General features: G+C 42.6%; 2 protein-coding genes across 4 annotated transcripts in view; one reads left to right on the top strand and one right to left on the bottom strand.

The window, feature by feature from the left end:
- STING1 (stimulator of interferon response cGAMP interactor 1) overlaps positions 1-24,814 on the top strand; it is a 157,802-nt gene that overhangs the window by 111,152 nt on the left and 21,836 nt on the right. The gene's annotated exons all lie outside the window — the stretch shown is intronic.
- UBE2D2 (ubiquitin conjugating enzyme E2 D2) lies at positions 514-24,814 on the bottom strand. 3 transcript variants are annotated; one of them, XM_079983700.1, is made up of 7 exons: positions 24,538-24,814; positions 9,123-9,186; positions 8,123-8,154; positions 7,965-8,042; positions 7,770-7,875; positions 3,183-3,234; positions 514-1,867 (listed from the first exon to the last, which is right to left on the bottom strand). In XM_079983700.1, exons 1-7 carry the CDS (start codon positions 24,559-24,561, stop codon positions 1,822-1,824), a joined length of 402 nt encoding a protein of 133 aa, XP_079839826.1. In that variant the 5' UTR covers positions 24,562-24,814; the 3' UTR covers positions 514-1,821. The 3 variants fall into 3 exon arrangements, with proteins under 3 accessions (XP_079839826.1, XP_079839827.1, XP_079839825.1); XM_079983701.1 differs by having other exon boundaries at positions 3,183-3,276; positions 24,538-24,805; XM_079983699.1 differs by lacking the exon at positions 24,538-24,814 and adding an exon at positions 24,038-24,064 and having other exon boundaries at positions 3,183-3,276.

The following is a 24,814-nucleotide window of genomic DNA, read 5'->3' as shown; positions in this document are numbered from 1 at the left end:
CAAGCATCTTTCTTCAACAGCAATTTAATATAATGCTGGATTCTCTAGCTGGGTTGCTGAGAGGACTGAGATAATTTTATGAAACTCCAAGCATTTTAAATGTAAACTTTAAATATTTGCTATACAAGTATAAAGAATCCCTGGTGGGTCTGAAAGGCAAGATATAAAAATTGTAATATTATCACAAAGTTGTGGACTGCCTGACTTGTTCTTGGAAACTGAAAATTTAACGACAGACCTTCCCCCCCCCCCCCAAAAGAACAGGTAGGAACCTCCAACAGAATGTCAGCTCCACAAACAAGGAACATTAAGAGAGCACCTATGGAAAAAATATATAACAAGTAGTGGACATTTATTCCTTAACTGTGCAAGGGTATTTGAAAATAGACAAGGAAGAGCCCTGTGGCTGAATGAGATAGAGCCCAGCACCTCTCCACTGCAGATTATACTTATTCACATTTAAGGTTGGGGGGGGGCGGGGAGAGAGAGAGAGAGAGAGACTCATTTAACAAGTAAACTTTAAACTACATTTTTACTATTTTTCAAATGAATGCCATCCAAAGATATTTCATGTACAGTGAACATTTCCAAGTGATTTAGTGCAACAGTCTTTAAAAGCTATATTTTGTGTTAGTCTGTGCTGATGTCTCTGTAAAAAAAATCCCACCTTGCCCTTTTACACCCATTCTTAAAAATTACACAAGGAATCCCTTCGTCACAGCACACAGGCACAGGTTTAGTCCCATGTTAAACAGAACTTTCTGAAATGTTCAATCAGCAAGTTGCTTATCTGGCTTAACAGTCAAGCTCGGACATACAGGCATTCAGATTTCCAGATTCCAGTTTATCATGGACATTGGTGTTTTCACACCCTACTTGAAGTTTGTCTCACTGACTTGCTTATTCTATGATGAAGCTTAAAGACTGATTATTCTCAAATGCAACTTCCTAAAAAACAAGAACTATAGACTTTAAATCTTAGCCCATAAAAAATTAAGCCTATTCACACAGTTATATGTAATGACTGTAGTAATCAGTTTATTACACAGATTAATCATTCTTGAACGTACAAGCTCCAAAGGAGCATTTGGGTCTTTAAATATACACAAGTCTGTCAAATGAATTTTTACCCTTACATCCAGAAAGACCTAAGCAGTTAAAAACTTAAGAAAATAAGAGCTATTAGCTATGTTAACTGAGAAAACACATACAAACCAAAATTATGAAGGGAAGGGGGGAGGGGGAGGAGCTGAAACAAAATCAACGTCACTTGATGCACTAATAGCTCCAATGCATTTAAATGCTGACCAGTTAAACTTAGACCTTTAAACACAGGATGTGGGTACAGTTTGATCTTGTTGGTCATACATTTACCTAAGTAGGTCCTTCAGAATAAAAATACAGAAACAGCTTCAAGTTCTTCACATACGTTTTTCATAACTGTTATGAGTTTAAAAGGATTCCACTTAAACAAAATTCTCCTTTTCAATCACTGAAAGCCTTTTACTCTCTGCCCCCTCCCCCTACCTTTGGTTTATGCCCAATTTAAATATTTTAGGAATGCTTTTATGCTCACAACTAGACTTTGAAGAACTGGCTTTTCACACACATTTCTTTGCTAGGAGTCAATGTTGGTATGGAATACAGTATTTCATTGTTCCAAGTATGTACAACACGCAGCACTGCTGTATCAGGTAAACATGTGCACAGGGGAAGATGAGGCGTGGGCTCATAGAAAGCAGTCAAATGGAAATCAAAAGGACTTTCTCTTTCAGAGTTCCCCTATCTTTATTTGTAGAGGTTATCCAATAATTTCTTTAATTACATCGCATACTTCTGAGTCCATTCTCGAGCTATTCTGTTGTACCTGTATGTATAAAAAGAGGATGATTACTGAAGTGCAAACTGCACCAACCAGTAGAAGCCCTTTGCTAATATCATATTAACCATAAGTTATTTCTAGCACCCAATCAAGCTAAAGCACTAGGCAAAGTAACTTTAAAAGTCTCCATAACATTGCAATCAGAGTACAGTTAATAATACTAATACTAATACTACTAATAATAATAATAATTCCATACTGCCCTTTATCTGAGGATCAAAGGACAGTTTACAATGTAAAAAGACATACCATACATAGTAACAAACAAAAACAGTAACCACATACACATACCACACAGAGTTTAAAAGGCATTTGAAATGTGTGAGTTCTTAAGCAGTACAAAATATTCAAGAAAAACTTCAGAAAGCCTTGCAGTTCATTAATGGTGCCTGAAAACCATTAAAACAACAGCATGGGCAACAGTCTTGCAATATCTTCTAAATTTTGAATGTTTGTTTCCACTTGCTCTTGCCATCTGAACAAATCAGTAGATTTTCAGTTTAATATCAGCAACTATAACTGGAAGAATTTAAGAAACATTTTACGCAGCAATCACCTGTTATTCAAGTTTGCACTTTTAGATGCTCAAATGTTAAGAACCAATTCCAGGTTCTTGTTTTTAGTCCTGACTTGTCACTTTTACAATTATCTTGATGTCGGGTGTTGAAAGATGCTGCATTTCAGAGTGTGCACTTTCATTGTGCTCAAGCTTCACTAAATGCTTTTTACACTGTTAAAGGAAGTTTTAGTTCAATGTTGTAATAGAATTGCCTCAAGCTGAACTATTCATAGTAGTAATTGACTGGAAAAATATATAATTAAAACGAATCAATTGAACCTCAAGAATTTTTCACTACAATTAGCAATATCTGTCCATTATTATCCCTGCAGCTACTCATGAAGCCACTCATGTATTTCTTTTTCACCTACCACCACCAGAATCAGGCTGTCGTGTGGCAGAAGTTTAAGTTGTTTCTCCCTCTGTAGCCTAAAAGCAGAAACTGTAAGGACGAAGAGAGGCAACTGCGAAACAGTCATGTATAAAGGTGCAGAGGACACTAACTGAAATTTTATTGGATTAACCAGCCCAATTGAAAAAATAACCCTAATTACTGACTGAGATCAAATACTTTAAAGCTGGAAATAAAAATACAAGGCAGCTGACAGAAGCAGATGACACCCTGTAAAAAGAAAGAATAGTGCCAATGGCACAGAGTTAGTCAAAGAGTTAGTTAACAAAGTCTTCAAACTGTTTGTCCATTCTCAGGTTTTCAGATTTAAAAAAACCTTCCATACTCACTTTTCTCTATCTGTTTTGTAGATCCGTGCAATCTCAGGCACTAAGGGATCATCTGGATTGGGATCACACAACAGAGAACAGATGGACAAAAGTACTGGAGGGAAGAACACACTACATTAGAATTTTTAAGTACAGCTGAATACAGATAAGAAGCAAGTTCATTCTATTCTTCATTTAGCCTCCATCCCTCTTTCTGTAATTTTATAATCTAGCACTGAGGTTGAAACTGCTCTCCTTCCACATGGCTTAAAAACACGGATGTGGTTCAAGCACCTTCCCATCTGACACATCTTCCCTACTCTACACATTGGGGCTGGTTGCAGAATTAGAAACTATGCCTTTCCTGACTAATGGAGGGAAACAGCAGCCACATTGCCAGTTGGAGTTTAAATACTGGAGCTTGGGAAGCATGAGAACAGAATTGGCACAAGAGTCCAATTTAAGGCACTGGGGATGTATGCTCCTTCCTACCTCACCTGCAATCCTAAAGGACTTTTTTTATTTTTAAGGAAAACAAAGACTCCTTTATACTAAAAATACATAAAGAATAACAAAAACTAGAAACATGATGGTCCCTGCTGGTTTAGATGTTCCATAGTTTGTGTATAAAGCTAAAAATCCCAGATTTCCTGGGATTCTCTTTCAAATACATTGATACTTCCTCTATGAGGTTGACACTTACTTGACACTTCTGGTACTATTTATGGCTGATAAAACAAGGTCCATCATGGAACAGCACTCACTTGTACAGAATTCATATACATTGAAAGCTACTTACTGCAATGGGAAAAACTATAGCCAAGGAATAACACTCAACATCTTATGTGGCAACGAAACCAAAAAGGCTTCAAACACAACAATTTGCTGTAATATTGGATAATTGTATTAACTGCCACAAGCATTTCCAGCTGTTCCCATCAGCTCTAGCTTTGCTGCCTGGGGCACAGTTCAAAACTACCAGGTAGAGAAGGCTGCCCTGAACTGATCATAATTTGAAGTCCCTCCCGCCCCCCCAGCAATCAGAAATATTTGATTTGAACAGAGCGTTTGTTTAAAAAAACAACAAGGGGCAAGGGGGGGTTAAAAACAGCTTTGCTCAGTTGGGTTGGTGTTGGTTCTTTTTTTTTTAATGGAACAATATTTTTTGGGAAGTGGAAAGCTTCTTCTATGGATAGTTTCCCCATCTCACATCACTAGCTTGGCAAGTTTCAGCTCAAGAATGTGGAAAAAGTGCTTGGATCAGTCAGGGTGACTGCTCACAGTTTGGACCCTTGCTCCTCTTAGCAGGGAGAGGAAGGAAGGCTGGCTGGACCAGGGGTGTGATTAATGCCTCCCTGCCTGCTTGAAAGAGGCAGTGGAAAAATCACTCCTCAAGAAGTGGAATGCAGAATGAGACACTCTTAGTGGTTGGGGTTCTGTAGACCAGATGGGTGGGAGGTTGCCTGCTCTTGATGGGGCTACATGCCATCTGAAGGAGCAGGTACACAGCTTGGGGAAACTTCTAGATCCTTGGCTGCCGCTTCAGACTCAGGTGGCCTCGGAGGTGCTTTGTGCTTTCCATCAGCTTTGGCTGGTGGCCGAGCTATCTCGACAGGGAAAGCCACACTTCCGTCATCTATGCTTCAGCAACCTCTAGGTCAGATTACTGCACTGTGGGGCTGCCTCTGAAGACCGTTTGGAAACTTCAGCTTGTGCAGGAATTCAGCAGCCAGGCTGCGCACAGGGGCAGGATGCTTTGAACATATTACACCGATCCTGGCTTGACCACACGGGCTGACCATTAGTTTCTTGGCCCAATTCAAAGTGCTGGCGTTGACCTATAAAGCCATAAACAGCTCAGGACAGCAGTACTTCAAGAGCCACCTCTCCCCATACGAACCAACCCATACCCTGTGATCATCATCTGAGACCCTTCTTCATGTGTCTCCTCCACAGGAGGTCTAGAAGATGGCAACACAAGAACAGGCCTTTTCTGCAGAGGCCCCCCATTTGGGGAAGACTCTCCCTAGACACCCACACTGCTTATCTTTAGGTCCCAAGCAAAAAGATTCTTCTTCTTCCAAGCCTTTAGCTAATTAAACAACCTTTGACCTTTTAAACTTTGTGTGTGGCCGGTGTGTGTGGTTTGGCAGATCCCTCTTAAAACAACACTCTGCCTGTACAGAACAGTTACTGGGGATGGAGTGACAGCACACATGTACCACTAGTTAAAATGAAATAATTAATCACAAAGGGACTTAAAATTGTGACTGACAGGGCTATCTTCCTTGCCACCACTATGCAACATACCGGCTGTTGCCTCACCCCCTTCCAAATACTTTTTAACTAGCATCTTCCAAAGATCTAGATACTTAACACAAAGTGTTAGGCGCTGAACAGAACACATCATGTGTCACTTATTCAATTAGTTTACATGTAAAATGAGACTGACAAAACTGGGTCAAAATGAGGTCAGGGGCTGCTTACATGAAGTGGGAACCAGATTATCAAACAGAATCATAGATCAGAATTAGGAGGGACCCATAGGATCATCTGCAATGTGACGCAGGTGGCGCTGTGGGTAAAACCTCAGTGCCTAGGACTTGCCGATCGCATGGTCGGTGTTTCGAATCCCCGCGGTGGGGTGAGCTCCCGTCTTTCGGTCCCAGCTACTGCTCACCTAGCAGTTTGAAAGCACCCCTAAGTGCAAGTAGATAAATAGGTACCGCTTTATAGCGGGAAGGTAAACGGTGTTTCCGTGTGCTGCGCTGGTGCTGGCTCACCAGAGCAGCTTCGTCACGCTGGCCATGTGACCCGGAAGTGTCTCTGGACAGCGCTGGCCCCAGCCTCTTAAGCGAGATGGGCGCGCAACCCCAGAGTCGGTCACGACTGGCCCGTACGGGCAGGGGTACCTTTTACCTTTACGTTATAGGATCATCTAGTCCAGGCTTCCTCAACCTTGGCCCTCCAGATGTTTTTGGCCTACAACTCCCATGATCCCTAGCTAGCAGCACCAGTGGTCAGGGATGCTGGGAATTGTAATCTCAAAACAACTGGAGGGCTGAGGTGGAGGAAGCCTGGTCTAGTCCAATCTCCTGCAATGCAGGAATATGCAGCTGTCCCTTCTGGGATCGAACCTACAACCTTGGTGTTATCAGCACCATGCTCTAAGGGGAGGCTAGCAGAGCAGATAGCCTTTGGGGAGGGGGGAAACTAGTTTGGATGAAATCTGAATTGAATTTCAAATTTAACTCCATCTAATTTAAAATGATTTCAATGGCAGATTTAAAGACATACTTGTATCTCACCACTCAGCTGAAGTGTTCCAAGCCTAGCACATGCCTACAAAGGCTGAAAACACACTCAGTGGAATATATGGTAAGACCAGGCAGCAGGAGATTGGCAGCGATGATTGGCGTGTGATTGGTTGCTGCGGCAAGGCCTGCTGACGACTGGCTGCGGCAATTTGGTGGGCTATTTACGGCAGCAGTGTATCCACAAGATAATTGGGAGTTTTTGTGCACAGGCTCATCAAGCAAAAGGGGTGGGGGGGGCATAGGCTCCAGGTATCAGATGCATGTAGCAGCCATGGTAAAAGGGGAAAGCTGCCTGGGCATGCTCAATGTCCCTCTCATTACTCAGTGCATTACTCAATGTACCTAAAAGCATATTCTGACTATGCAGCTAGTTTCATGTTTTCAATAATAGCCCTCAAGTTGTAGAATATTCTCCCCAAGGAGGCTCACATAACAATTATCTGTTCTACCTCAGCTTATGTGCAACAGTGCTAAACCACAAAAACCATATTGAGTTTCTGTATGCTGCTTATAGATGATTGTTTATTTGTTTATTTCATTTCAACAATTTATATACCACTTAATTACAAACAAACAAACAAGCACACACACAAACCAAAATGGAGATACGTTTTGGTAACTAGCTATTAAGGAAGCTACACTATGGATTCACATAATAACCTCTTTTAGAACCATTTAGGCTAATGACCACCACACAATACCTATTTTCACACACGTGTGTGTGTGTTGTGCTTACTAAATACAAATCAAACAAGCCGAATCAGATCCCAATCTACCTGGGGCATCAGAAAATTTTCAGATTCAAAATTTTCCAGAAACCGCCACCTCTGGTTGTCATATCTTTTGCTTGACTGCTAGTTTCCAGACGCTGTTTTGTCCCTTATTTTATGTATCCCTTCAGTACTCCACACTGACCTTTGTTATGCTTAGAAAGCAGCAAGTATCTCCTTCATCTGTGATACAGGCATCTTCTGGCGAATGTTGCACACATGCCAAGATGCTACTTTGCCCTCTCAACCATAGTACATGCTTGAAAAAGGGTCCTCCTAACTGTTAAATATTGGCAGACTAGCCAGCTCAAATTCAGTAACCTAGCTGGGCAGAGGAATGGTAAAACTGTAAAATGCACCATACATAGCCTTAAATACTTAATTAGGTATAATCAAGAAACTGGGCAGTAAGGGTGTGTGCCATTTAAAGAGATGCATCACCTTGGGAAATATGCAATACCTTTTACATTAACATTAGAAATCACTTACCATTCATTTAGGCTCAGAGCCACGATGCTTACCTTTTGAAATAGTTAATGCGGGAGACCACTGTGACCGTAGAATATCAAGACAAATACTGCCATTACTGTTGATATTTGGATGGTAAATTCTTGTTGTAAATGCAACCTGTAAGATAAGGACATTCTTTCATATAGCTTTTATTTACTAAAACAGATACTACACCAGCACTGTTAGGATGTAAACAAGAAACCCACCTTAGGTGGTTTGAAGGGATAATCTGTTGGGAAGTGAATCGTCAAGAAGAACACCCCACCCTGATAAGGACTGTCATTCTGAAAAGAAAAGAAAAACTATTAGAAGAAAGTTTAAAGTTAAGTTTATAAATGCTATTTCAGGTTTGAAAGATACTTACTGGTCCCATTATTGTCGCTTGCCAATGGAACACTGGAAGAGGAAGGAAAACGAGATATGACCTTATTTGCAGCGATCAGTGCAAATAGAATGCCTTGAATATGGTGCAGCAAAAGTAGATCCCTGTCACCAATATTTCACTCTTAGCTCGACTAGGGAGTCAGTATTTCAAGCTTACTGTCTGGCTTACACGCTCAACTTCGTCAAATGTCGTGACATAATCAGGGCATGGGCAACATGCAGGAAACCCAACAAAACATGCCATGTACAGAATGACTCCTGCAACAACAGTCAAGGCCTCAAATGAAGTTAATTGTTCAGTGGAAGTAGATGTGTGTTCTATTCACCCCTTCATGTTTCACACCAATCTATTTGGAAGAAAGGCATTTTTTGTATTGAGTATTTTAATACAGATAACTACTTAGAAAGGTGCAAGAGTTGCCTCTTTACCACAACACACAACTTACTTCTTGTAATAGACCTATCAAAGTTTGTTCAAATTAGTCACTAAATGCTTCATTTAACACATATTTATTTTCCATTAAGTAATTTACTGGAGAGACAGCCTTACAAGTAAATTTAAAAGCTTAGTTTATTGAATGCATAAATAATTCAACAAAAAGTTATAAAGAAATTAACAACAATAATTTGTTCAAGAAAAACATTAAAGATTCTATCATATGGTCAAGTAAACAAAAGCTACTTTTAAAAAGAGTGAGACCATCACCAATTTATTTTAAGTTGAAATAAAGGGCATGTTGCCTTTGGAGAAGTTTGGGCAGGTAGTCTCCAGTGTGAAATTTGTTTAACCAATTTAGTCACTGTTTAATTGTATATCCTAAAAGAAGATCAAGATTATGTAATTCTCATTCTAAATTGCCTATGCCTGTTTAAAGATTTTAAAAACATAACCTCAATTGTACATATGCAGGTCAGTTTTCCTCTCTGCCTGCTTGAGGAAGTGCTCTTTTGAAGGCTTTTTCTCAATTATAGGTACTTACTATCATCTCCCACAGGCCCTGCTGAACACTGTGCTGGAGGATCACGTGCCAGATCATTCAATTCCTAAAAACAAACACACAATTGACTCAAAATACAGTAATTTTATTTCCACACAACAGTCGTAGCAAACAGCACTCTACTATAGCTTTTTTATTATTATTAAATGCTAATTAAAAACTTACAGAAAAACTGAGAAAATATCAACATTAATACCTATATTTAAGTTCTGTTATAAAACAAAATGCTAATATATGAAGCAACCTGATTTTGGTGAAGCACAGCAACTTTCTTTCAGTGATTCAAATGAACATTGTTAACATTAAGGAGGCATAGTTCTATAACTTGCTAGACCATTTGCTTCTAATTTAGTTTTATTTTGTTTCCAGCATTAAATATATGTTTCACACAATCATGTATGGCAGAGGTTTTCAACCTTTTTGGGTCCACGGCTCCCTTGACCAACTACATTCTTTCTGCGGCACCCCAGTGGGGCTCAGGGCCCAGTTAGGTCACCCCTTGCCTGCAGAGCCAGCAGAAACGCGAGAGGACATCAGAGGAAAGGGGGGGGGAGGAGGGACAGAGGTCACTGCTGCTCATGGCACCCCTGGCCATCATTCAAGGCACCCCAGGGTGCCACGGCCACTGTATGGAATTAACACCTTATGCTGAATTCTAGCTTCAGGCAAGAAAAATAGAAGAATATTAGTTGGATTCCCTATCCCACATTTTCTCCAAGACTCATTTGCTAACTGCATCATAAAGGAAGTTAAGTGTACCAATGTGCAATGTATACTTCCAACATAATGGATGGCTATTTCACTTACTTTTCTTTAGATCATTAAGAGTCACACACATAATTCATGTGATTTTCCTTCCAAATACATTTCCAAATATCATTTACATTTGTGATAATGAAAAAGATATTTAATTTACTCTGATATTATCAATACTCGTAACATACATTGTGGAAAACCTTTGGGTCATTCCATATAAATTGCTCCAATTTTTAATGAATCTTTTACCTCATGTCGTCCAATTTTCTTAAAATTTTGTACACTTGTTGAATGATCAGAACTAAGCTTAAATCTAAAAAAAAATTCTTATCTCATCCTGTTTCTGAGTTATGAGGGTTTGAAATTTCAAAAAATTGACAACCTTAAAACCTCAGCCCAGAATTTCAAAACTTTAAAAAAAAACCAATCTCTTCAGAACTTCATGGGCTTTAATATGATATGGTACATGATGTACTTATTTTAAATTTTCAAGTTAAGTTACATAATTTATTTTTTTAAGCAATTAAAAAATGATTTAAAAATTCACCCCAAATTGTATTAATTATTTCATATTTCTAAGAGCTTCCAGCGAAATTTCATCCCAGTATCTCAATGGGATCACATTAAAAAACATATTTTGTGCATACATGTTGGGCTTATTGGGTTCTATTTAGGATAAATGAGTCTTCTTGGAGTAAAGTATAACAGAATAAACAAGACTTCAAAGAATAATATCAGTTACTTCAGGCATTTATTCAAAAAGTTATTCAATTAAACAGTATCTGAATAGCTAGTCAGGCTTTCCTTTTAATAAGTGTTCCAAAGCAGAGTGGCAACTTGCTGTTGCAAGACAGAATTAATGCTTTGAAAGAATTCTTGTTAGTACTTCATTTCATGATTATTACAACAAAATCTGTATCAAACAAAATTCTGAAAAAAATAAACTTACACATTAAACAAGCCTGAAAACACTGTTGCACATGACGTTTCATTTTTGTGAACCGCCCTAAAAATATAATATTTGCCGATATGCAAGTTTGGCCAGTTGCAGGCCTTGGTTCAGTCCTTGTTAGAACTAGTGCTCACCCTGCCGTAAGTATATCCCAACTAGATGGGTCAAGAAATGATGATGCTAGTGACCAATTTTACTAAAAAGATTACAGCAATATATCACATTTTACATGCCCTTTTTTTCCTTTTCAGTCGTAAGTGGAAATATAATTGTACATGTCAGATTCACCAAAAAGTTAGTAAAATAGTTAACTTGTGTATTCTCATCAATATGACAATAAAATAACTGGAGAAGTGTTTGAAACTCCCATTGTTCTAGGCTCATTTTGCAACAGGGAATTTCATTAGCACAAGCAGTTTCCGAGCGCCTAAGATTTCAGATTAAAATTGCAGAGTGGAAGGAAAGAAGGACCCTTTTCTGCCTCCCCACTTCCAGCTACTTTCTGAAGACTGGAGAAGAGACCCTTTTAAGAACATTGGGGGGGCAGGGGAAGGACTTAGACCATGTGAAAATTGAACGTAATATTTTAGCTGCGGTTCATTCATTTTCAGCTTTGTATTCTTGTTATTAAAAAAGCATGCCTAGACATTCCGTTGTTGCACCCATAACCTAGGTTTAAGGTGCCACCTAGCTCCCAACCTTCATATCTCTGTTTCTAACACTAAACTGGAGCACAACAATACAAACTGATCAACACAAGAGCTGAGGTAAGGCTGAGTCTCAACTCACCACTGAACCCTGTACAACAAGCCACAGCTTGTCCATACAAAGCAAAGCCAGTCAATGCTGGTTCAGACAAGCTGAAACCACTTGGTTTGAAGTCTTGTTTATTCTGTTATACAGTGGTGCCTCGCAAGACGGAAAGAATCCGTTCCGCGAGTCTCTTCGCCTTGAGGTTTTTTCGTCTTGCGAAGCAAGCCCATTAGCAGCTTAGCGGATTAGCGGCTTAGCGGATCAGCTGATAAGCGGCTTAGCGGCTTAGAAAAAGGGGGGGGGGAAGGGAAAAAAACCCGCAGGAACTCGCAAGACATTTTCGTCTTGCGAAGGAAGCCCATAGGAAATTAGTTTTGCGAAGCACCTCCAAAACGGAAAACCCTTTCGTCTAGTGGGTTTTCTGTCTTGCGAGGCATTCGTCTTGCGGGGCACCACTGTATTTTACTCCAGGAAGATGCATTTATACATGTACGTAGGGCTGGGTGATATCTGGTTTTCAATATCGCAATATATCACCAGCTAAACATAATGATATTTCAATATGTCATAATGTCTGATAGCATCCCTCCCTGTGGCTGCAGAGGGCCCCCTTTCGTCTCCCCATGGCAGTGGAGGGCCACATTGGGTTTACCCATGGTGGCAGAAGCCCTCCCTGGGCCTCGCAACCTCCTCCCAACAAGCGTGTTGCATGTGTGATGCCATGCACATGTGATGAGCCACCCCAATGCTGTGCGGAACTCAGCGCCTCTGCTTCAACTAAACCATTAAAGATTTCTGGGGAATATATTACTCTTCTATGGAGTTTTGTGGGCATATTTAAAATTTAAGGAAGTAGTAGATTTGCAGTCTGATTATAAAAGCTACATTGAACCTAGATCTACACCCTATATGTCAAGGGTCTACAAATTATGGCTGGGCCTGGTAACTAAGCAGGAGCTTCTAGTAAGCAGCTATGAAGTCTAGTTCCACGACAATACCATACAAATTCATCAACACTGATGCTGAATTTGGGTTTTATGTACGTTTGTTTAATTCTTCAATTTTATTCTTCCAAGAAATTTTATTACGAGAACACAGAAGAGATAATGAAAATCAGATTTTAGGCATTAAGCTCCTTCATTTAAGACCCTCACAATTATGGATTGCTTAACCATTTCCATAACAAATGATCTGAGCCAATCACAATCATATGCCACTAAGGAAATGTCACCTAGAGAGAAAATCCAAAACCTGAGAAGATTTAGCACTTAACAAACGAACAATGCATGTAAATTCCACCTAATAATACTATAACAAGTTATTTCAACAATAAGTTAGAGGGTAAAAGGCAGGTGGATAGAAGAGTTCTTTTGTATTCTAACTATGAAACACTGCCATATCAACTGCCCCATCACATACCGATTCCTACGCATACTTAACTGGAAGCAAGCAGCCAAGCATTCAACGGTACTTCTGAGTAAACCTGTAAAGATTCAACTTCTAAAGCACACTGAGCATTTGTTTAACGGTTCTTTTAAATGCGACCTTTAGCTTTTAATTAGAAAGGCAAACAATCTCACAAAGAAGTGTTCCTACCTCAAGCATCTAAATAGGAAGCCCAAAGAAAACAAAGGAAGTATCCACCTGGATTCTTCTCTCAAAGATTTTACTTTTATTTTTTGAGATTTAAAAAGATTCGGGTTCTGAAGAGTCCAGTGGTGTCAGGAGCTCCCAACCTTGTTTCCTTCCTGTAGTCTCCCATGGGTGTAGCCAAGGGGGGCGGGGGACAGATGCCACCAATAAGTGCCATATTTTTCCATAAGACGCCCCCTATTTTGGAGGCCTCAAAATTTAGAAAATAGGGGGATTAAGCTTTTGGGGAGGATTATTGGGGGAGGGGAATGCCGAAAATCACTCACCCACCAGAACGCAGCACACAACCGCTCCCGCCCCTGACAATCTTCGGCTCAAGTGAGCAATTTTCAGCATTCCCTCCCCCCCATACAAGCGGCCATTTGCCACTTAAAAACTCAGGCCCGCCAGGTAAGCGATTTTTGGCACTGGCTGATCACTTTTTTTTGGGGGGTGGGGGGCAATCCTGAAAATCACTCACCCGACAGAACATATCACACATCCGCTCGCGCTGCAGCTGCCTGATCGCCGCCATGAATCACGCTGGCGGAGATCGGGCGCGGATATGATAGGTGGTTTCTACGACATGGGGAATCAAAAGGTTGTGTTGGGGAGAGATTCATTGACTGGTTCTCTGCGTCCACCGACAGAGACCCTCGGTGATTTGCAAGTGCTCCCTGCAGAGGCAAAAGTTTGGAAGGAAGGCACAAGCCTGAACGGTACAGCAGCTGTAAGCAGGCTCCTTTGCCCTGCCCAGGACAGGTGGGACACTGTCCCTTTGAGGAGGAGAGTGTCTGGGAAGGCGCTGGCTGGCTGCTTTGCGCTCTCTCTCTGGGCCTGATCAGCCACCTCCCTTCGCTTGGATCCGTCGGCCGGCTGTGGGAAGCCGGTGCAGCCCCTCTGCGGCTATGCTCCAGCTAGAGCGGCCATGCGCTCTGCCCCGACGGGCTGCTGCAGGTCTCCAGCAGTTGTGCCATCTCCAGGGAAGCGGCTATAAGACAAGCCTCAATTTTGAACCTCATTTTTGGGTCAAAAAAGCTTGTCTTATACACAGAAAAATACGGTAATAATCAATACAAATCTGAGGTTCTGCCCCCCCTCCTAACAAAAGCCTGTCCCCCCCTAACAAAAGTCCTGGCTACACCCATACCCCCCATCCTACTGGTAGAATGGTAGCTATTTAAATGTTTTATTTGTATACAGAACATGCTTCTTTATAATTTTTATAATTTATACAATATATAATTACATAAAATGATAGGAACATAATGAAATATTGAAGCAGAAAAAACATAAAATCATGGAGCTGGAAGAGACCCCAAGGGTTCTTTCTAGTGAAACCCCCTGCAATGAAACTCAGCTAAAGCATCCATCACAGATGGCCATCCCACCTTTGCCAAGGAAGGAGAGTCCAGAACTGAAGCTAGTGCAGCTTTCTTCTGAGCAGACACTCAGCTACTTACTAGATGCAAGTCAGCAACACCAGACAACCCCCAGGGAACATCCAAAGGGCCTGATCTGCTAGGTGCTGGGGTGGATTGAATCCTGTGCCTTGCCCAGCAGCCCTATCCACTGCTACCCCACCACCCCACTTACCTGACCTGGGGGTTTGGATTGCGGGCTCTACTGGACAAAATGGGAGCCTCAGCAATCACCCTCTCCTGCCAGAAACAAGGAAACACTCCAAGGAAACACACATGGGAAAAAGGAGCACCCCCTTACCCACTTGTGATTGGCCAAGCAGTTAGCCAGCCAATCAGGATTTTTTAAATTTTTAAAAATTATCTCTTCTCTTCACTTCTTACTTCCTCTGTGGCCCCCTAGTCTTGTGCTGTGGCCCATTTACACATTTTTCACCTGTGGTCCTCTTGGAATATCCCGGGGGGGGGGCGAATATGACCCCCGGTTGGGAAATACTGATCCAGGGAACCACTCACTATCATTGTCTCTGTCTTATACTGACTGAGCTTCAGTTTATTGGCTCTCATCCAGCTCATTACCAAGCCAAGACACTGGTCCAACACATCCACTGCCACACCTGCAGATGTAAAGGTGAAAACAGAGCTTTGTGTCTTCCGCATACAGTGGTACCTCAGGTTAAAAATGCTTCAGGTTACAAATGCTTCAACTTACAGATTCCACTAACCCAGAAGTAGTACCTCGGGTTAATAACTTTGCTTCAGGATGAGAACAGAAATTGCACAGCGGTGGTGTGGCGGCAGCAGGAGACCCCATTAGCTAAAGTGGTACCTCAGGTTAAGAACAGTTTCAGGTTAAGAACAGATCTCCAGAACGAATTAAGTTCTTAACCAGAGGTACCACTGTACCACTGCCAATGCATGCCAAAATTCTGGATGGGTCCACTCAGAGGCTTCATATAGATATTAAACAACAACATGGGGTATATAATTGAGCCCTGAGGGACACCATATTGAAGGCTTCATGATGCTGAAAAACAGTCCCCAAACATCAACAACTGAAAAGGACCATCCAAGTAGGACAGGAACCACTACAGAGAGTGCCACCCACCCTCAACTTAGATAGCCTCCAGGAGGATACAGTGGTCAGTGGTATCAAAACACAGATTATCATATAAGGGAACCAAGGTAGTTTCTGTGCCAAGGCCAGGCTAAACTGAAACCACAATTGAAATGGATCTAGAAAACCAGACTCTCCAAGAGCATCTGGATCTGGTCAGTGACCACCTGCTCAAGTACCTAGCCCAAGAAAGGAAAGGTTGGCAAATGGCTGGTAATTACTGAGGTTCTCAGGATCTAGGAATGGCTTCTTATGAAGCACTCTTATCACTGCCTCCTTCAATCAAGCAGGAACCACCCCCTCTCGTAAAGAGGCACTGACCACCTCTCTAGCCCATGCAGTTGTCTCCTCCCTGCTGGATTTTATCAGCCAGGAGAGGCAAGGGTCCAGAGCGCAGGTAGTCACTCACACTGATCCATGCACCTTGTCAAAATCCTCAAGCTGAAACACCTGAAATTCATTTAACAAAACAGGATTAGACAGTGCTCTGGACATCTCTCAATGTTTAACCACTATAACAGTAGAGTCAAGGTCCCGATGGATACAAGTGATTTTATCCTCAAAATGCTTAGCAAAAAAGTCACAGTGAGCTACTGTTGGTTCTGCAAGGCTCCACACTACCCGGAAAAGCTCTGCCAGACGGCATAGTAAGGATGCAATGGAGGCTGCAAAGTACAGTAGTTTAATTTTACACCAATCACAATGAACAATAAATAAATTATCAATAAACAAACCAGTAAAATAATAAAACCATGTAAACTAACCAATAAAACAATGGAGTTGTAATGGAGGATCAGGGAGCATCCTCTAAACTCATTTGTATAGCCCAGATTATGGATTAGCACAATATCTGATCAGTCTTTATCAACCCACAGAGCTGTACAAGTACTCACACTAGAACTCTGAATGGACAATCCTCAAGACAGAAGCCCATTAAATACACAATTGCACTGAATGAGCAAACCTTTTGTATTACTCTCACAGGGAGCAAAAAGCCTGTTAACTAATACAATTGTCTTTGCATCTAAGAGTTTTAGCCAACTGTGCATGCAGAACAACTTCCTCAAGACCAACATAATTTTCTTTCTCTCCTCCTCCTCCCAAACCTGAGTAGGGGTGCAGGGAAACAAAGGAGGAGGAGGACAAGTTAAGTTGCTTTCATCAACACTGCAATGCATTTTTCCAATATTCTTTTATAGGTGAAGTATTTTTCTTTAAATGCAACTTTGACTAACAATAAACCAATTGATTAATTTCAGTTAAAGCTTGAGTCTGTGGTCTTTGCCACTGGTTACTTTACCAGCTGATCCACTAGGTTCTAATAAGAAAATCTGAATAGGGAGCATGCTGCTGGGTGTCCTTTTCAGCAGTGGGAAGACACAGGCACCGCCTTAGGCAATGGATTTCTGACACCTACACTTATGCAAACAGGCTGAGCATCATTTGGTGGTCTCTTATGAGAAACATTCCTTGTTATTTAAACTTTTCTCTCTTACAGTTTGAGACAACTTTTTCCAAGGCTTGTCTTGTCAATTAGCAGTAATGACAAGGAAATAATTCAGATGGACAGCTAGCTTACAAACTATCTTCTGTACTGCTCATTCCTGAGAAGAAGAAGTCTGGATTTGATATCCCGCTTTATCACTACCCTAAGCGGCTAACATTCTCCTTTCCCTTCCTTCCTCTGTGAGGTGAGTGGGGCTGAGAGACTTCAAAGAAGTCACCCAGCAGATGGAGGAGCGGAGACTTACGAGTCTACCGCTCTTAACCACTACACCAAACTGGCCCTCAGAGAAGCATTTATTGCAAATTAATGACAAAACTAGTATCATTTAAAGCACAAACAGAAGTATCACCATATACTCTAGGTAAGAGTTTACATAAAAATTAGAGCAGCATTAATTGTTAAAGCTAAGGTTAGTACATGACTACTCTAGATCAGGCTTTCTCAATCTCGGCCCTCCAGATGTTTTTGGCCTACAACTCCCATTATCCCTAGCTAGCAGGACCAGTGGTCAGGGATGATGGGAATTGTAGTCTCAAAACATCTGGAGGGCCGAGTTTGAGGAAGCTTGCTTTAGATGAACTTTGTCAACCAGCAGGAATTCGTATCAATGTCCTCTTCAATTGCCAAGAAAAATTATTGCACTTTGGTAATATGGTCCTCCCACTCCAGAAAGGAACCTGTATGCTAAAAGCAAAGGAATTCCTTGTCAGATTTGTACCATAGTATCCTGTCTGAATTTGGTATCACTTGCAAATCTCAGTAGGAAAAAGGTTGTTTACCATTTGTTATCAAGGCAAGGCATAAACACACATAGGGAACTTCAAGATTCAGAAACTATGTTGAAGCTTCTTTTTAAACTATCTCCTGGGCAGGCAAGTTGGTCGGCAACTCCAGCAACTGAACTTCACACTCCACTAGTCTAATACAGTGGTACCTCGGGTTACAGACGCTTCAGGTTACAGACTCCGCTAACCCAGAAATAGTACCTTGGGTTAAGAACTTTGCTTCAGGATGAGAACAGAAATCGTGTGTCGGCAGCTGGAGGCCCCATTAGCTAAAGTAATGCTTCAGGTTAAGAACAGTTTCAGGTTAAGAACGGACCTCCGGAAAGAATTAAGTACTTAACCCGAGGTACCACTGTAGTGGGATTCTGTCCTGATCCTGTTGTCATTCAATGTCTTCATAAACGACTTGGATGAAGCAATTGTGAGGACGCTCATCAAATTTGCAGGTGACACCAAACTGGGAGGGATGGCTAATGCTGCAGAAGACAGAATCAGAATTCAAAATTATCTTAACAGATTGGAGAAATGGACCCAAGCTCACAAAATGAATGTCAACAGGGACAAATGTAAGGTTCTGCTCTTAGGCAGGAATAACCAGATGCACAAATATAAGATAGCAGAAACCTGGCTTACTAGCAGTACATACGAAAAGGATCTGGGGTGTTGGTAGACCACAAGCTTAACATGAGTCAACAGTGTGATGCAGCCGCAAAAAAGCTAATGTTATTCTAGGCTGCATTAACAGAAGTATAGTGTCCAGATCAAGGGAAGTAATAGAACCCCTCTATTCTGTCTGTGTCCAATTCTGGGCACCACAATTTAAGAAGGACGTTGTCAGGCTGGAATGTGTGCAGAGGAGGGCAATCAAGATGATAAAGGGTCTGGAGGAGCACTTGAAGGAGCTGGGTATGTTTAGCCTGGAAAACACAAGATTGAAAGGAGATACGATAACCATATTGAAATATCTTAAGGGCTGTCACATGGCAAAGGGAACAAGCTTGTTTTCTCCTGCTTTGAAGGGTAAGGACTCAAATCAATGGCTTCTAGTTACAAGAAATGAGATTCTGACTAAACATCAGGAAAAACTTTCTGACAGTAAGAACAGTAAGAACTTTCTGACAGTAAGACCCTCAGGAGGTTGTGGACTCTACTTCCTGGGAGGTTTATAAGCAGAGGTTGGATGGCCATCAGTCATGGATGCTTTAGTTGAGATTCCTGCATTGCAGGGGGTTGAACTAGATGACCCCCAGGGTCCCTTTCAACTCTACAATTCTTTGATTCTATGAATATACTACAGGCAACAACCATTTTACGCTAGTTCAATGCACGTGCGATCATGGCACACATGCATTGCTGCAACCCAGAAGTGGCCAGAAAAGGGGGCTTAGCAGGGCATAAAGATCAGACTTACATGTAAATCGGGGTTGCCTGTACATAATATTTTCCTATTCAGTATGGGAAAAGATGGGCAGGAGAAATTTGGCCCAGTTCATGGAGGCTTTGAAAGTTCATATGGAAGGTGATGTCTGAAAACTGCTTCTTAGGCAATGCTTTGAATCTGACTCCCAATACAGATATAAAATATTTATGAATCTGACAAGTGGCAGATACAGGCGGCAACCATTTGGTTCTGTTCCTGACCCCCCTGTGTATCAGTGGAACATGCATTCCATGTGTATCAGTGGAACATAAGCCCATCCCATTTCCGGACTACTTCCAGGTCAGCAGTAACAAGCATGTGTGTGATCAACATGTCAACTGGATGCATGAAAAGTGGTTGCTGCCTGTAAACTGCTATGTTTTTAGTGGTCCCTGATTTTATCTATAAGCTGCCTTGAGTCCGGACTGAGGAAAAGGTAGGGTATAAATAAATATAATGATGATGATGATGATGATGATAGGGCACGTGCATGTATAATCACCTATTTAACCTTTTAAATGCATGTAAGCAGTGGAAAGGGTGGAGCAGCCCTGCTTGGGTGTATTTTAAAGGGGACAGTGACTTTCAGACTCGTTTTCTACATCTCTAAGAGCCAAAGTTTTCGAAGTTCTTGCTGGCAAAGCCAAACAATAGAGCTGTGACCATCCCTTTTCTTGCTGGGAAGATTGTACTGCTGGGTGTCAGAGTCTAAAGGCACTCCATGTTGCAGGCAGTGGTGACAACACTTGCCAGTTCCACCATCCAAAGAGATAGGAAGTAGTTTCCAGTAGCCTCATGTGGTCAAAGCTCTGCAGAAGTTTTGTCGACACAGCTGCCAAACAATCTCAGCAACAGCCTACACCCACTTCAAAGTTCTTCAAACCTGGGAGGAAAGCTGCTCCACCAGTCTTCAGAGGCTTTGGCAACTGAATTTGCTGGAACCTGTATATATCTGATGGAATGCACATGCATTTTTGCACCATCATGATATTTGAAGGGAATTTGAAAGCAAACATATGAGAGATTTGCAAAATGAGTGAAGAGAAAGACTAGAATAACTGAGGATTTCATGTATGGCTTTTACTTTATTACATGTATATGTAATAGATGCATTACATACTCATGGTTCTTTCTGTCCAGCCATTTTACTTTCAAAACAGCCCTACAACATAGATTAGGTTAGGCTGAGCACACACAACTGGCCCAAAAACATCCAATTGGGGCTGACCCAGCCCGTTTTGCCATCTGAGGCAAAATAGGAAGGTGCCACCCTGCACATGTGCCCTTCTTGCTGCCCCCACCAAAGCTTCACCTTCCAGGGTTGCACAGCTGCAGTTTCCTGAAAGATCTTGTGATGTTCCTGTGAGATAGCACAGTGGCCTTGCATGACCATACCAAGACCCTGGCAAGCAAAGCAGGGAAGCAAAGTCTCGGGAAGGTCATGTTAAGAACTTTGGAGGCCTGCATGCCATTTTGCAGGGTTCTGGTGAGATCTTGCTGGAATCCAGAAGCCGCGGCAGCTACTTCTCTTTGCTTCTCTGCTGGTGGTGACAGAGGGGGGAGTGCCTGCAGAGGCACCCCCTGGATTCCGCTGTATAAAGCAACCGCTTCAGTCTGCCTCATAAACAGGCCAGCTCTGCAGTCAGTTAACTTCATAGGTATCTAGGCTTTTCTTAGCCTTAGTAATAGGTTTTTAAAAACAATGCACATCAAAACACACACACATACACATTGAAAGTCAGCAGTTAAGCTTGTGTACTTTCTTATGCTGAAAATGTATCTGCAAGTTTTGAGCTTTATCTAGTGAGTTTTTTGCAGTCACAATTTGAATGTGTGACTAAAACTGAATGATAATAAGTTGTGAGCCTGCTCCACCCTACCCCCTTTTCCAGCCACTTCTGGAGTGGGTGCAATGCACACATGCACGGTTGCGTGTCAGTTGGACATGCCTAAAACGGTTGTTGTCCATATTCAGAAATGTATGTATCAACAGACACTCTGTCATTATTGGCTGCTGCTTCATGTCAAACACAATGGCAAATCTTAGTTGGCTGCCAAATACTAAGTGGCATGGCCCTACAGTGACTACTGATGTGCATGATTCATGTCTCCTCCTGACCTCTCTCACAGTTCAGAGATGACTGAAGTTAGAAGCACATGGCCAACAGGAGAAACCAAACCATGTGGGCTTAACTGGGATGGGAGATGGCAAAAGAGAGTTGCAAAACAGAGGTGCAGATTCCTAAATGAGTGTGCATGTCCACAGTTACTGTAAAGGTGGTGAGCAAGGTGCCTTTGGTGCATGAGGATATTAATTTTCATTAATTTTAATTATTAAATTTAGATCCCACCCTTGCAATTTTCACAATACAGTTAATATACATCCTTACAGCCTCATTTTTAATTTCTTAGTCAAGAATCAGTCAGCAGCCAATGTCAGACTGATTCACCAGATGATGACCCAACCCCAAGTACTATACAAAACCTAAATGCACATTAAAAACGATGTCCTGCATCCCAGCCGAATTCAGCAAACTTCCAAAGGATCAATATTGCAGCTCGTCTACTTTACTTTAATCTATTTATATGCAAGAGATTCTTCACCTCTACCAATACAGTGAATTAGTAAAGTTCATAAAAGAGAAAAAGAAGCATAGGCACCTGCAGGAATTTTTCAGGGAGGCAATGGCCAAGACAGACACTGAAAGCAGAATCTGCAAGCTAGTTTCTCACAAGAAAATGAGAAGAATAATGCCTGAACATTTTGTCTCATATCTTAGGTTCTACAAATACTAGAAGCTTTATAAAAAATGAAAGCTGGGGATCTGGACATCATGAATGATTGGGGAGGGGGGTAACCACACATTTGATCACTTGTGACCAAGATGCCTGGGAGCCAGGATGGCCCCTGACATCTCCACCATCTGGGGATCATTGGATCTGGACTGTTTTCACACACTAATACCCCACCCTGTTGAATTCTATCAGTTATATTTTATCTGTACAATCGAAATGAATTTCTGGAACCCAAATGCTTTTTCTGTTGCAGCCTGAGCAGGTGCACTCTCCATTAAGAAAAAGAAGTTGGAACAGGAGAATATATATGTGGACCGTCCCTGGATCAAGTGACTTTTCTTCTTTCAAGTTCTCAAACCTCAAGGTTGTCATCTGAACTAGCCAGATCTTTAACGGAGAATCAATCAGTCAGTGCATCATTTAAAGCAGTCTTGCCCCAAAATGGCAACTAGAAATTCCATTTTGGCGACTGTAACCTTGATTTAAGGATCCATTTAGCGCCTGGCTTATAGATCTTGTGTTTCTAACACTGCATATGGCACCTTAACAAGAAGCTGAATACTCATATATACTGCTAACATTTTTGAATTCTGTAACTGAACAACTCAAAACATTTAGAGTATATACTGTACTGTATATAAAACATGATAATACACAACAGACAAATTCCATTTTCATAAATCTTAAAAGTTTCTGTTTGATGCAAAAGGCATACTGTTACAAAGTCTATACCATAGTCACGTATGTTACTATAAAAGACAGCATAATTTATGCTACTGCTAAATCACCTGGGACTATTACCTGTCAACCATAGCAACCAAAAAGCACCAGGAATCTCCTATGGGAGGATTTTAAGTGGAGGCAAATGAAGCCACCACCTATACTCCTGCTGCAGGAACTAGCTGGAAGCTAACCCTTCCCTTATATGTGCATACACATGTGATATTAGGTACCACCAGCCGGCAATGTTTGACCTCATGATAAATATTGTCAGGCAATACCATCAGGTTTCCCATATTATTCACATCCCCTGATACCAACCAAATAATATGAAATGTAAAAACTATGCCTTAGCCCCAATAACAACTGAAACACAAGAGCCCTTACATAATGTCCATGTTTTTAGGACTGGTGACTTCAGTAGGCCTGGAGAAAAGGAATTTATCCACAAAGGTTTCAGGTCTTCTTAAAAGCTATGTGCACAAGAGGGAGATTTTCATATTGACTTCCTCACCTTTGTCTTTGACTGGTTTTACTCCCAAACAGAATACTAGCTAATGTTAACCAGCTGAAAAATAAGGGTCCAAAAAGTAACCTAAGTCCTACTCATGTTTACTTGGCAGTAAATCCAACCCAGTTCAATGCAGCCTGAACTGCAGCTTGAATGTTCCTTCCAGAAACAAAATGAACCTTTAAGCCACGTTTCTGAAGGTGAAGCAAAGAATTCTGTAGCACCTGAGACATAGGCACTAGAAGGAGTGACTGAGGATAGAGGTGTAGCTGGAGCAGGAGGAGTGAGCAGCATGGCCCTCGGTATGAAGGCGGCCCAAGCCAGTGTGCGACGCCGCCACCGGCTCAGCTCACTGCAGGCAGACGTCTTCTCTCCGTCCACGTAAAACTCAACGGAGTAACTCACTCCACGGATTTGGAAAGGAAAGAAATGAGGCTTTGGCCCCCACCTCCCTTACCTACTTTGGTACAGGATTTCTGCGGAGCAAAAGGGAGCACCTGCAGCCCAGGGAGGGGGGGGGCACACACCTGTAGCCACATGCGGCTGATTTTAGCACATCCTAGCCTGAGCGGGGTTCAAGGGCCTTCGAGCCGGGGCCAGGATCCTGCTTCGAGGCGCCTCTCCCAGGGATGGCCCCCAGGCTGGGGGTTGTTTTGCAAGAGTAGCATCAAAACTGCATCGGGTGAGGAAGGCAGGGAAAGCCTCCGCGGAGGCCGCGAGGACGGCAGAAGCTCGGGGAAAAGGATCGGGGCGCCTCCGAACAAAGAAAGGCTCCTTCGAGAGGCTGGGAACGGAGCGCCCCCTCCCCGCAGGCGCCCCCCGCCGGCCGGCCGGCCTGGATGCCGCGGCCCGAAGGCGGCCAGAGGCTGCCCCGAGAGCGCGGGAGGCCGGCCGGGCGGCCCGGGCAGGCCCAGCAGAGCGGAGGCAGCGGAGCCCCTCCCGGCCGCCCTGCCGAGGGCGGGAGGGAGCCGGGCCCGGGGAGGAGAGGAGTCTTCCGGGCCGCCTCCCGGCCGCGCTGGCGCCTTACCTTGTGGATTCTCTTCAGCGCCATCGCGGCGGCGGCGGCGGCGGCGGAGCCTGTTGAGGGCGGCGCGCGAGGAGGGAGGAGGGAGGGAGGGAGGGAGGAAGGAGGGGGACTACTTTCCGGCCGCGGAGGGAGCGCGGAGGGCGGTTCGGCGGAAGCGGGCCAGGCGGGGGCGCGCGAGGGGGCCGCGTCGAAGGCCGGCCGCTCTGGCCTCCTTCCTCGCAGCCCTGCCGGCCTCGTCGCTCCTCTGGCCGCGCTGTTCGCCCGCTCCCCTGCGAAG

This window comes from Podarcis cretensis, assembly GCF_951804945.1.
Source record: "Podarcis cretensis genome assembly, chromosome: 7".
NCBI lineage: Eukaryota > Metazoa > Chordata > Lepidosauria > Squamata > Lacertidae > Podarcis > Podarcis cretensis.
The sequence above is the reverse complement of the archived record's forward strand: the minus strand, read 5'-3'. Positions and strand labels throughout refer to the sequence as shown.

Excerpts from the sequence above, each read along its gene's own strand:
- UBE2D2 (XM_079983701.1), bottom strand. The coding sequence starts at position 24,561 with ATGGCGCTGAAGAGAATCCACAAG. Across the intron at positions 8,155-9,122 it reads AGGGCCTGTGGGAGATGATA|TGTTCCATTGGCAAGCGACA; the intron begins GTAAGTACCTAT and ends TTCCTCTTCCAG. Across the intron at positions 1,868-3,182 it reads TACAAAACAGATAGAGAAAA|GTACAACAGAATAGCTCGAG; the intron begins GTGAGTATGGAA and ends TTATACATACAG.